Genomic DNA, 12,332 nt, shown 5'->3' with positions numbered 1-12,332 from the left:
CTTCCCTCCATGGTACAGCCATAATATTTATGGGTACCCCGAAAATGGCAGCATGCGGTTGATGCTATTTCCCCTTCATCCTAAGGACCGGACGTGACGTAAGGTGAGGGCGGAAGTGCGGTTCCTTGCCCTCACAGCGCCCTTATCTCCTCTCAGCTGCAGTATCTGGCCCCCGCTCGCCGCAGGTCACTATTCCCCCTCTATGGCCACGTGGATAGTAACTGATGACATCAGGGTCCGTTTGGTGAAGAGCATCTAGCAGCAACCATACACACCATGCAGGGGGTGTGGGACGGGAAGTGATGTCAGTGTGGGCGGGGCACGGCACGGCACGGGAAGTGATGTCAGTGTGGGCGGGGCACGGCACGGGAAGTGATGTCAGTGTGGCCGCGTGTGGAGGAGCGGTGACTGAGCCGGAGTCACACACGTGTCTGTGCGGGCTGCACCTCACTGTCTCTCCCGGGGCCGGAGCTCGGGGCCGCCGCCATGTTGGTGCTGTTTGAGACCGCGGCGGGATACGCCATATTCAAGGTGAGGGGACCCCGTGGCTGCTGCGCAGGTGGAGAGCGGCCGTGTGTATCCCTCTCACCTCATACCTCCTCCTCACCTCATACCTCCTCCTCACCTCATACCTCCATGTGCTCACTGTGCCGGGGGGGGGGGGGTGTTCTGTACTAACTGCTATATGAGGGGGAGAGCAGCGCATGGTCACAGCACAGCTTGGGGATGTGCTCCCTGCACTACTGAGGAAGGAGTGTGCACTCATTGTGCCGTCTGGGGTTAGTGTGTACTCACTGCACTGCCTGTGGGGGGCGGGGGCGGTGTGGTCACTGCACTGCCTGGGGGGGGGGGGGTGTGGTCACTGCACTGCCTGGGGGGGGGGTGGTCACTGCACTGCCTGTGGGGGGCGGGGGCGGTGTGGTCACTGCACTGCCTGGGGGGGGGTGTGTGGTCACTGCACTGCCTGGGGGGGGGGGTGTGGTCACTGCACTGCCTGGGGGGGGGGGGTGTGGTCACTGCACTGCCTGGGGGGGGGGGGGGTGGTCACTGCACTGCCTGGGGGGGGCGGTGTGGTCACTGCACTGCCTGGGGGGGGCGGGGGCGGTGTGGTCACTGCACTGGGGGGGTGCGGTGTGGTCACTGTACTGCCTGGGGGGGTCACTGCACTGGGGGGGGGGGGCGGTGTGGTCACTGCACTGGGGGGGGGAGCGGTGTGGTCACTGCACTGGGGGGGGGAGCGGTGTGGTCACTGCACTGGGGGGGGAGCGGTGTGGTCACTGCACTGGGGGGGTGGGGGCGGTGTGGTCACTGCACTGCCTGGGGGGGGTGTGGTCACTGCACTGCCTGGGGGGGGTGTGGTCACTGCACTGCCTGGGGGGGTGTGGTCACTGCACTGCCTGGGGGGGTGTGGTCACTGCACTGCCTGGGGGGGGGTGTGGTCACTGCACTGCCGGGGGGGGGGTGGCGGTGTGGTCACTGCACTGCCGGGGGGGGGGGTGGCGGTGTGGTCACTGCACTGCCGGGGGGGGGGTGTGGTCACTGCACTGCCTGGGGGGTGTGTGGTCACTGCACTGCCTGGGGGGGGGTGTGGTCACTGCACTGCCTGGGGGGGCGGGGTGTGGTCACTGCACTGCCTGGGGGGGGGGGTGTGGTCACTGCACTGCCTGGGGGGGGGCTGTGGTCACTGCACTGCCTGGGGGGGGGGGGCGGTGTGGTCACTGCACTGCCGGGGGGGGGGGGGGGTGGTCACTGCACTGCCTGGGGGGGGGGGGGTGGTCACTGCACTGCCTGGGGGGGGGGGGCGGGGTGGTCACTGCACTGCCTGGGGGGGCTGTGTCACCCCCTCTGTAACCTGTGTAGTAATGCACAGTAGTCTCCAGGAGGTGGTGCTGTAGGGTAACAATGTATCACATCTACAACAGAGGTTCCCAAACTTTTTGGAATCCCGGGGCCCTAGTGTATCAGTATTGTTATCACACCACCCCTGAGCCAAATGTGTTATTGAGAAATTCAGAATAAATATAATAAAGTAGCAAAGTGAAGTAAATTGTGCTGACCGGACATCCTTAGGCTCAGTTATGTGATGGGGACAGGTTTACACTTCTGTTTATCCACATATTTACATTATATTGACCATAAAGAATTGATTTGGTGATGTACCACCAACCTGAGGCACCCCTGCAAGTGTGCCCAGAGTGCCACGGCGCACAGTTTGGGAACCACTGATCTAGCAGATACTGTGCTGCCTGGATCTGCCATCACTCACAGTATGGATGTTCTGTAGACATTGTGGCTATGGAAATCTTGTCCTGCCATCACATTACAGCGTTCGTTACAGCATATGGCAGCTGCAGTATAGTGTGCTATGTATGTAACCAGTATTCCTACACAGTTCCCTTGTGATTTACCCAGCCTCAATGTCTCCTGAATACTGCTAGCGATCCCCAAACCCTCAGTGTGAGTAAGATAGGCAGCGAGGAGTCACACCAAAGCCATTCTCTCCCAGCTAGAGCCAGAACGCCGTGCTCTGCACTATATCAGCTATACAGGTATCTGTGTCTCATTAATAAGACCGGTTATTGTGCTGTTATACAGGTATCTGTGTCTCATTAATAAGACTGGTTATTGTGCTGTTATACAGGTATCTGGGCTGCATTAATAAGACTGGTTATTGTGCTGTTATACAGGTATCTGGGCTGCATTAATAAGACTGGTTATTGTGCTGTTATACAGGTATCTGTGCTGCATTAATAAGACTGGTTATTGTGCTGCTATACAGGTATCTGCGCTGCATTAATAAGACTGGTTATTGTATGCGGTGCCGTGGAAGGGTGTTGGTGTATGCGGTGCCGTGGAAGGGTATTGGTGTATGCGGTGCTGTGGAAGGGTATTGCTGTATGCGGTGCTGAGGAAGGGTATTGGTGTATGCGGTGCTGAGGAAGGGTATTGGTGTATGCGGTGCTGTGGAAGGGTGTTGGTGGATGCGGTGCCGAGGAAGGGTGTTGGTGGATGCGGTGCCGAGGAAGGGTGTTGGTGGATGCGGTGCCGAGGAAGGGTGTTGGTGGATGCGGTGCCGAGGAAGGGTGTTGGTGGATGCGGTGCCGAGGAAGGGTGTTGGTGGATGCGGTGCCGAGGAAGGGTGTTGGTGGATGCGGTGCCGAGGAAGGGTGTTGGTGGATGCGGTGCCGAGGAAGGGTGTTGGTGGATGCGGTGCCGTGGAAGGGTGTTGGTGGATGCGGTGCCGTGGAAGGGTGTTGGTGGATGCGGTGCCGTGGAAGGGTGTTGGTGGATGCGGTGCCGTGGAAGGGTGTTGGTGGATGCGGTGCCGTGGAAGGGTGTTGGTGGATGCGGTGCCGTGGAAGGGTGTTGGTGGATGCGGTGCCGTGGAAGGGTGTTGGTGGATGCGGTGCCGTGGAAGGGTGTTGGTGGATGCGGTGCCGTGGAAGGGTGTTGGTGGATGCGGTGCCGTGGAAGGGTGTTGGTGGATGCGGTGCCGTGGAAGGGTGTTGGTGGATGCGGTGCCGTGGAAGGGTGTTGGTGGATGCGGTGCCGTGGAAGGGTGTTGGTGGATGCGGTGCCGTGGAAGGGTGTTGGTGGATGCGGTGCCGTGGAAGGGTGTTGGTGGATGCGGTGCCGTGGAAGGGTGTTGGTGGATGCGGTGCCGTGGAAGGGGGTTGGTGTACAATTACATGGCTCACACTGAGAGAATAACCAGCTCATTGTATTTTACTTGTTACCTTCTCATAGTTGTCGCCTTTCACCCTGTTATGTTTCATCTCTACTTTGTATCTCGTTGATCTTTGTGTCTCTTACCTACAGGTTCTGAATGAGAACAAACTGCAGGAAGTAGACAGTATATGGAAAGAGTTTGAAACACCAGAGAAGGCAAATAAAGTGTAAGTTCTGCTGACCCTGTGTATTGTCACTGCAATACCCGGCCTGTCCTGTATGTCCCTGTGTATTGTGTTACTCTGCCATCGGTCTGCAATACACAGCCTGTCCCGTATGACACGTATTGTTACTGACATCGGTCTGCAATACCCGGCCTGTCCTGTATGATACGATGATACGTGTATTGTTACTGACATCGGTCTGCAATACCCGGCCTGTCCTGTATGACACGTATTGTTACTGACATCGGTCTGCAATACTAAGCCTGTCCCGTATGACGCGTATTGTTACTGACATCGGTCTGCAATACTAAGCCTGTCCCGTATGACGCGTATTGTTACTGACATCGGTCTGCAATACTAAGCCTGTCCCGTTTGACGCGTATTGTTACTGACATCGGTCTGCAATACCCGGCCTGTCCCGTATGACGTGTATTGTTACTGACATCGGTCTGCAATACCCGGCCTGTCCCGTATGATGTGTATTGTTACTGACATCGGTCTGCAATACCCGGCCTGTCCCGTATGATACGTATTGTTACTGACATCGGTTTGCAATACCCAGCCTGTCCCGTATGACGCGTATTGTTACTGACATCGGTCTGCAATACCCGGCCTGTTCCGTATGACGCGTATTGTTACTAACATCGGTCTGCAATACTAAGCCTGTGCCGTATGATACGTGTCGCGTTCCTTCCGTTTAGTTAGAAATGCGAGTATGTAGCATTAGCCGGGAGACGTGCTAGATGTTTAGCGGTGTAAAGCTATTGGTTATTGCATCAGCTAATACAATTACTGTAATAGTGCACTTTACCAGAGAATGTCTTGACACAAATAATTAAAATAACTAGGGACAGCTGACCAGCTTTTCCTCTTGCATAGACTATAACATGCTGCTATATTGGGGAGTTTGTGGCCCCACAATCCGACCACATCAGGTTATGTATATGGGACAGTTAGGTGATAAAATATCCAGCCGGAAGTAGTCTGTTTTCCCAGATTTGGACACGGCAGAATCTGACTCAGTTTACCACAGATATGGCCAAGCTGCATAGTGATCCCATTACCAAGGTCAAACATCCGGATTGCGGTGTGTGGCGCTGTACCTTACCCTCGGTGCACCTACCGTGAGAGCTGACAGTAACGTTTGCCAATGATGGATCCATAGTTGAATTGAAAATCTATGATTAGATTCAACAATTTCGTCACTACCACTGAGGCAACAAACAGCTGCTGCACGTTACAGGCAGATTGTTAGCAGTTTCCATTCATTTGTCTGACATATGAATGTGGCTCCTGTAGTGTTCATCATAGCACCCTGCACCTGTCACGCCCCGTGCAGTTCCTCTTGCCTGTCTGGGGTGTTGCTCTATACTCTGGTGCTTCTAGCACACAGCTGATGCAACAAACTTCTGATATACAGACCAGTGTGTGCTAGAAGCACCAGAGCAGACAGCGACACCCCAGGCAGGAAAGAGGATCTGCACGGGGTGACAGGCGCAGGGTGCTAGAATGATTGCTATCTTGTATTGTGATTTTCTTTTTTTTTTGTTTGTTAAAATAAAAAGGTTTTGTCGCAATATCAACCAATAACTGTTTTTTATTTTTTTTTATAGTGTAAAGTTGAAACACTTTGAAAAGTTTCAGGACACAACGGAGGCCTTAGCTGGTAAGATTATATTTTGCATTTACGCTCATTGTATTATCTGTTTTACCTGTTGCCTATGATGGATTTATGTTTAAACTGACACCCAATGATTTGATTGAACATTTCGTCACTACCACTGAGGCAACCGCTTCTGCATTGGGCGCTTGTGATGTGTAACGCTAGATACAGCGTCCTGCTATTCTGTTCCCAATTTGTATTTCTATGTGTGCAGCTGCCACGGCTCTGGTGGAGGGAAAGCTCAGCAAAAACCTGAAGAAAGTCCTAAGAAAAATTGCAGCAAAGGAAGCCCATGAGCAGCTGGCAATTTCTGACGCCAAACTCGGAGGCGTCATCAAGGTATTACTCTGGCGGCCTGTGGCATTACTCTGGCGGCCTGTGGCATTACTCTGGCGGCCTGTGGCATTACTCTGGCGGCCTGTGGCATTACTCTGGCGGCCTGTGGCATTACTCTGGCGGCCTGTGGCATTACTCTGGCGGCCTGTGGCATTACTCTGGCGGCCTGTGGCATTACTCTGGCGCTCTGTTGTGGTTGTATTTGCCCCATGTTTCTGCTTTGTCAGGATGGGTTTGCTCCTCTGCCATTTTCAAAGTGTATTCCTCCTACAGGACAAGGTGAATATCAGCTGCGTTCACAGTGCCATGGTGACTGAGCTGATGCGGGGTATCCGTAACCAGATAGACGGCCTCATCACAGGACTATCAACCCGGGAGATGGCTGCTATGTCGCTTGGTTTGGCTCATAGGTGAGTAGCGGATTGTCTCTGCTATTACTGCGGACGCGCATTTATCATTTACCAAGGTTCATTAAATGTAACAAGACCTAATCAGTGGGTGAGGGAGCTTCGGGCATTTGCTATACAGGAGTGAACATCTCTGATGCCTGTTTATTTCATAGCGTTGCAGTGAGGTGCCGCGCCCTGCCTTATTTCTAAAGGGCAGAAAGCACCCTGCCCTCCGGCGTGACTCCCCACTGAAACAGCCTGCGGGTTGTGGCGCCTCCTGCGGGCAGTAGTGTCCCGTGGGTGGGGAGACCAGTGGTGCAGCGGTTGCTGCTGGTAAATGGACGGTGGCGCATGCGCCCGGCATCCATTCACAATGACCGCAGTCCTTGGGGTGCTGCCAGGCATCTCTAAGTGCCGGACACGCCCCCAAGAGTGACTAAAAGGGATGCGTCATAAAGACACGCCCCTTTTCCCTGGCGCCGGACCTAGAATGATAGCTGAAATAGTGTTCAATCACGTCACTCAGCATTGTCACAGCCACACGTGCAAAGAGAGATTTTACATTTTAACAATTTGTTTTGTGCATTTAATTTTAAAAGCCGTTATTAAAAAGTGTGGTGGTAATTTTGTGCATGGATTGTTACTGAAGACTCTGGGGGTTTTTTTGCCGTAAATGCCCACGCTTGGCAAAGAAGTTGTCTGCCCAATGGGCTGCTGGTATCTCAAAGGAAACGTGGTGCCAAGATCCACCCAAAACTGGAAAATGCCAGCTTTATGTAGCGTTCCCGCTAGGCTGTTTTAGCGGGGTGCGGCGCCCTGCCCTCACAGCCTGCGGGTGCAGTCTTCACCCGCGGGACGCAGTGTCCCGCGGGTGGAGAAATGTGCGGTGACCCGGTCACCGCCGGAGAATAGACGCCGGGCGCATGCGCCAGGCATCTATTCTCCCTCTCTGCAGCGCTTGGGGGCTGCCTGGCGTGACCACGTCCCCTTTTCAGGCGCGCGCATATGGTTGCTCTCTCTTTCTCCGGCGCCCTGCCTGCCGCCGGAGCTAGAGGGAACACTACAATTATCTCTCAGGGTCAGTGATGAATACAGAACACATGGCTGTATAGTATCTCTCAGGGTCAGTGATGAATACAGAACACATGGCTGTATATTATCTCTCAGGGTCAGTCAGTGATGAATACAGAACACATGGCTGTATATTATCTCTCAGGGTCAGTCAGTGATGAATACAGAACACATGGCTGTATAGTATCTCTCAGGGTCAGTGATGAATACAGAACACATGGCTGTATATTATCTCTCGGTCAGTCAGTGATGAATACAGAACACATGGCTGTATATTATCTCTCGGGGTCAGTCAGTGATGAATACAGAACACATGGCTGTATATTATCTCTCAGGGTCAGTCAGTGATGAATACAGAACACATGGCTGTATATTATCTCTCAGGGTCAGTCAGTGATGAATACAGAACACATGGCTGTATAGTATCTCTCAGGGTCAGTGATGAATACAGAACACATGGCTGTATATTATCTCTCAGGGTCAGTCAGTGATGAATACAGAACACATGGCTGTATAGTATCTCTCAGGGTCAGTGATGAATACAGAACACATGGCTGTATAGTATCTCTCAGGGTCAGTGATGAATACAGAACACATGGCTGTATAGTATCTCTCAGGGTCAGTGATGAATGCAGAACACATGGCTGTATATTATCTCTCGGTCAGTCAGTGATGGATACAGAACACATGGCTGTATATCATCTCTCAGGGTCAGTCAGTGATGAATACAGAACACATGGCTGTATATTATCTCTCAGGGTCAGTCAGTGATGAATACAGAACACATGGCTGTATATTATCTCTCAGGGTCAGTGATGGATACAGAACACATGGCTGTATATTATCTCTCAGGGTCTGTCAGTGATGAATACAGAACACATGGCTGTATATTATCTCTCAGGGTCAGTCAGTGATGAATACAGAACACATGGCTGTATATTATCTCTCAGGGTCAGTGATGGATACAGAACACATGGCTGTATAGTATCTCTCAGGGTCAGTCAGTGATGAATACAGAACACATGGCTGTATAGTATCTCTCAGGGTCAGTCAGTGATGAATACAGAACACATGGCTGTATAGTATCTCTCAGGGTCAGTCAGTGATGAATACAGAACACATGGCTGTATATTATCTCTCGGGGTCAGTCAGTGATGAATACAGAACACATGGCTGTATATTATCTCTCGGTCAGTGATGGATACAGAACACATGGCTGTATATTATCTCTCAGGGTCAGTGATGAATACAGAACACATGGCTGTATATTATCTCTCAGGGTCAGTCAGTGATGAATACAGAACACATGGCTGTATAGTATCTCTCAGGGTCAGTCAGTGATGAATACAGAACACATGGCTGTATAGTATCTCTCAGGGTCAGTCAGTGATGAATACAGAACACATGGCTGTATATTATCTCTCGGGGTCAGTCAGTGATGAATACAGAACACATGGCTGTATATTATCTCTCAGGGTCAGTGATGGATACAGAACACATGGCTGTATATTATCTCTCAGGGTCAGTGATGAATACAGAACACATGGCTGTATATTATCTCTCAGGGTCAGTCAGTGATGAATACAGAACACATGGCTGTATATTATCTCTCGGGGTCAGTGATGAATACAGAACACATGGCTGTATATTATCTCTCAGGGTCAGTCAGTGATGAATACAGAACACATGGCTGTATATTATCTCTCAGGGTCAGTGATGAATACAGAACACATGGCTGTATATTATCTCTCAGGGTCAGTGATGAATACAGAACACATGGCTGTATAGTATCTCTCGGTCAGTCAGTGATGAATACAGAACACATGGCTGTATATTATCTCTCAGGGTCAGTGATGAATACAGAACACATGGCTGTATAGTATCTCTCGGTCAGTCAGTGATGAATACAGAACACATGGCTGTATAGTATCTCTCGGTCAGTCAGTGATGAATACAGAACACATGGCTGTATATTATCTCTCAGGGTTAGTGATGAATACAGAACACATGGCTGTATAGTATCTCTCGGTCAGTCAGTGATGAATACAGAACACATGGCTGTATAGTATCTCTCGGTCAGTCAGTGATGAATACAGAACACATGGCTGTATATTATCTCTCAGGGTCAGTGATGAATACAGAACACATGGCTGTATAGTATCTCTCGGTCAGTCAGTGATGAATACAGAACACATGGCTGTATATTATCTCTCAGGGTCAGTGATGAATACAGAACACATGGCTGTATATTATCTCTCAGGGTCAGTGATGAATACAGAACACATGGCTGTATATTATCTCTCAGGGTCAGTCAGTGATGAATACAGAACACATGGCTGTATAGTATCTCTTGGTCAGTCAGTGATGAATACAGAACACATGGATGTATATTATCTCTCAGGGTCAGTGATGAATACAGAACACATGGCTGTATAGTATCTCTCGGTCAGTCAGTGATGAATACAGAACACATGGCTGTATATTATCTCTCAGGGTCAGTGATGAATACAGAACACATGGCTGTATAGTATCTCTCGGTCAGTCAGTGATGAATACAGAACACATGGCTGTATATCATCTCTCAGGGTCAGTGATGAATACAGAACACATGGCTGTATATCATCTCTCAGGGTCAGTGATGAATACAGAACACATGGCTGTATAGTATCTCTCGGTCAGTCAGTGATGAATACAGAACACATGGCTGTATATCATCTCTCAGGGTCAGTGATGAATACAGAACACATGGCTGTATATCATCTCTCAGGGTCAGTGATGAATACAGAACACATGGCTGTATATTATCTCTCGGTCAGTCAGTGATGGATACAGAACACATGGCTGTATAGTATCTCTCGGTCAGTCAGTGATGGATACAGAACACATGGCTGTATATTATCTCTCAGGGTCAGTCAGTGATGAATACTGAACACATGGCTGTATAGTATCTCTCGGTCAGTCAGTGATGAATACAGAACACATGGCTGTATATTATCTCTCGGTCAGTCAGTGATGAATACAGAACACATGGCTGTATAGTATCTCTCGGTCAGTCAGTGATGAATACAGAACACATGGCTGTATATTATCTCTCGGTCAGTCAGTGATGAATACAGAACACATGGCTGTATATTATCTCTCAGGGTCAGTCAGTGATGAATACAGAACACATGGCTGTATAGTATCTCTCGGTCAGTCAGTGATGAATACAGAACACATGGCTGTATAGTATCTCTCGGTCAGTCAGTGATGAATACAGAACACATGGCTGTATATTATCTCTCAGGGTCAGTCAGTGATGGATACAGAACACATGGCTGTATAGTATCTCTCAGGGTCAGTGATGGATACAGAACACATGGCTGTATAGTATCTCTCAGGGTCAGTGATGGATACAGAACACATGGCTGTATAGTATCTCTCGGTCAGTCAGTGATGAATACAGAACACATGGCTGTATAGTATCTCTCGGTCAGTCAGTGATGGATACAGAACACATGGCTGTATATTATCTCTCAGGGTCAGTCAGTGATGGATACAGAACACATGGCTGTATAGTATCTCTCAGGGTCAGTGATGGATACAGAACACATGGCTGTATAGTATCTCTCGGTCAGTCAGTGATGAATACAGAACACATGGCTGTATATTATCTCTCAGGGTCAGTCAGTGATGGATACAGAACACATGGCTGTATAGTATCTCTCAGGGTCAGTGATGGATACAGAACACATGGCTGTATAGTATCTCTCAGGGTCAGTGATGGATACAGAACACATGGCTGTATAGTATCTCTCGGTCAGTCAGTGATGAATACAGAACACATGGCTGTATAGTATCTCTCGGTCAGTCAGTGATGGATACAGAACACATGGCTGTATATTATCTCTCGGTCAGTCAGTGATGAATACAGAACACATGGCTGTATAGTATCTCTCGGTCAGTCAGTGATGAATACAGAACACATGGCTGTATATTATCTCTCAGGGTCAGTGATGAATACAGAACACATGGCTGTATATTATCTCTCAGGGTCTGTCAGTGATGAATACAGAACACATGGCTGTATATTATCTCTCGGTCAGTCAGTGATGAATACAGAACACATGGCTGTATATTATCTCTCAGGGTCAGTCAGTGATGGATACAGAACACATGGCTGTATATTATCTCTCAGGGTCAGTCAGTGATGAATACAGAACACATGGCTGTATATTATCACTCGGTCAGTCAGTGATGGATACAGAACACATGGCTGTATATTATCTCTCAGGGTCAGTCAGTGATGAATACAGAACACATGGCTGTATATTATCACTCGGTCAGTCAGTGATGGATACAGAACACATGGCTGTATATTATCTCTCAGGGTCAGTCAGTGATGGATACAGAACACATGGCTGTATATTATCTTTCAGGGTCAGTCAGTGATGGATACAGAACACATGGCTGTATATCATCTCTCAGGGTCAGTCAGTGATGAATACAGAACACATGGCTGTATATCATCTCTCGGTCAGTCAGTGATGGATACAGAACACATGGCTGTATATTATCTCTCGGTCAGTCAGTGATGGATACAGAACACATGGCTGTATATTATCTCTCGGTCAGTCAGTGATGAATACAGAACACATGGCTGTATATTATCTCTCAGGGTCAGTCAGTGATGGATACAGAACACATGGCTGTATATTATCTCTCAGGGTCAGTCAGTGATGGATACAGAACACATGGCTGTATATTATCTCTCGGTCAGTCAGTGATGAATACAGAACACATGGCTGTATATTATCTCTCAGGGTCAGTCAGTGATGGATACAGAACACATGGCTGTATAGTATCTCTCGGTCAGTCAGTGATGAATACAGAACACATGGCTGTATATCATCTCTCGGGGTCAGTCAGTGATGGATACAGAACACATGGCTGTATATTATCTCTCAGGGTCAGTGATGAATACAGAACACATGGCTGTAT

The 12,332-nt window shown here is 49.4% G+C and overlaps 1 protein-coding gene and 2 non-coding genes across 3 annotated transcripts in view; all 3 read left to right on the top strand.

Moving 5' to 3' along the window:
- The first annotated feature begins 324 nt into the window (after nucleotides 1–324).
- Nucleotides 325–12,332, top strand: part of NOP58 (NOP58 ribonucleoprotein) — a 34,054-nt gene continuing 22,046 nt past the window's right edge. Inside the window, exons 1-5 of the mRNA XM_088460708.1 lie at nucleotides 325–531; nucleotides 3,820–3,896; nucleotides 5,507–5,559; nucleotides 5,771–5,895; nucleotides 6,166–6,302. Of these exons, the coding sequence (XP_088316834.1) occupies nucleotides 487–531; nucleotides 3,820–3,896; nucleotides 5,507–5,559; nucleotides 5,771–5,895; nucleotides 6,166–6,302 (437 nt within the window). The 5' untranslated portion in view covers nucleotides 325–486. The remainder of the gene's footprint in view (nucleotides 532–3,819; nucleotides 3,897–5,506; nucleotides 5,560–5,770; nucleotides 5,896–6,165; nucleotides 6,303–12,332) is intronic.
- LOC148454608 (small nucleolar RNA SNORD70) lies at nucleotides 5,034–5,120 on the top strand. The gene has a single exon (XR_015874797.1). It is a non-coding gene; the product is annotated as a small nucleolar RNA SNORD70 (small nucleolar RNA).
- LOC148454607 (small nucleolar RNA SNORD70) lies at nucleotides 5,602–5,690 on the top strand. The gene has a single exon (XR_015874796.1). It is a non-coding gene; the product is annotated as a small nucleolar RNA SNORD70 (small nucleolar RNA).

Source organism: Taudactylus pleione, unplaced genomic scaffold (genome assembly GCF_031769625.1).
Source record: "Taudactylus pleione unplaced genomic scaffold, aTauple2 ptg000976l, whole genome shotgun sequence".
Classification (NCBI taxonomy): Eukaryota; Metazoa; Chordata; class Amphibia; order Anura; family Myobatrachidae; genus Taudactylus; species Taudactylus pleione.
The sequence above is the reverse complement of the archived record's forward strand: the minus strand, read 5'-3'. Positions and strand labels throughout refer to the sequence as shown.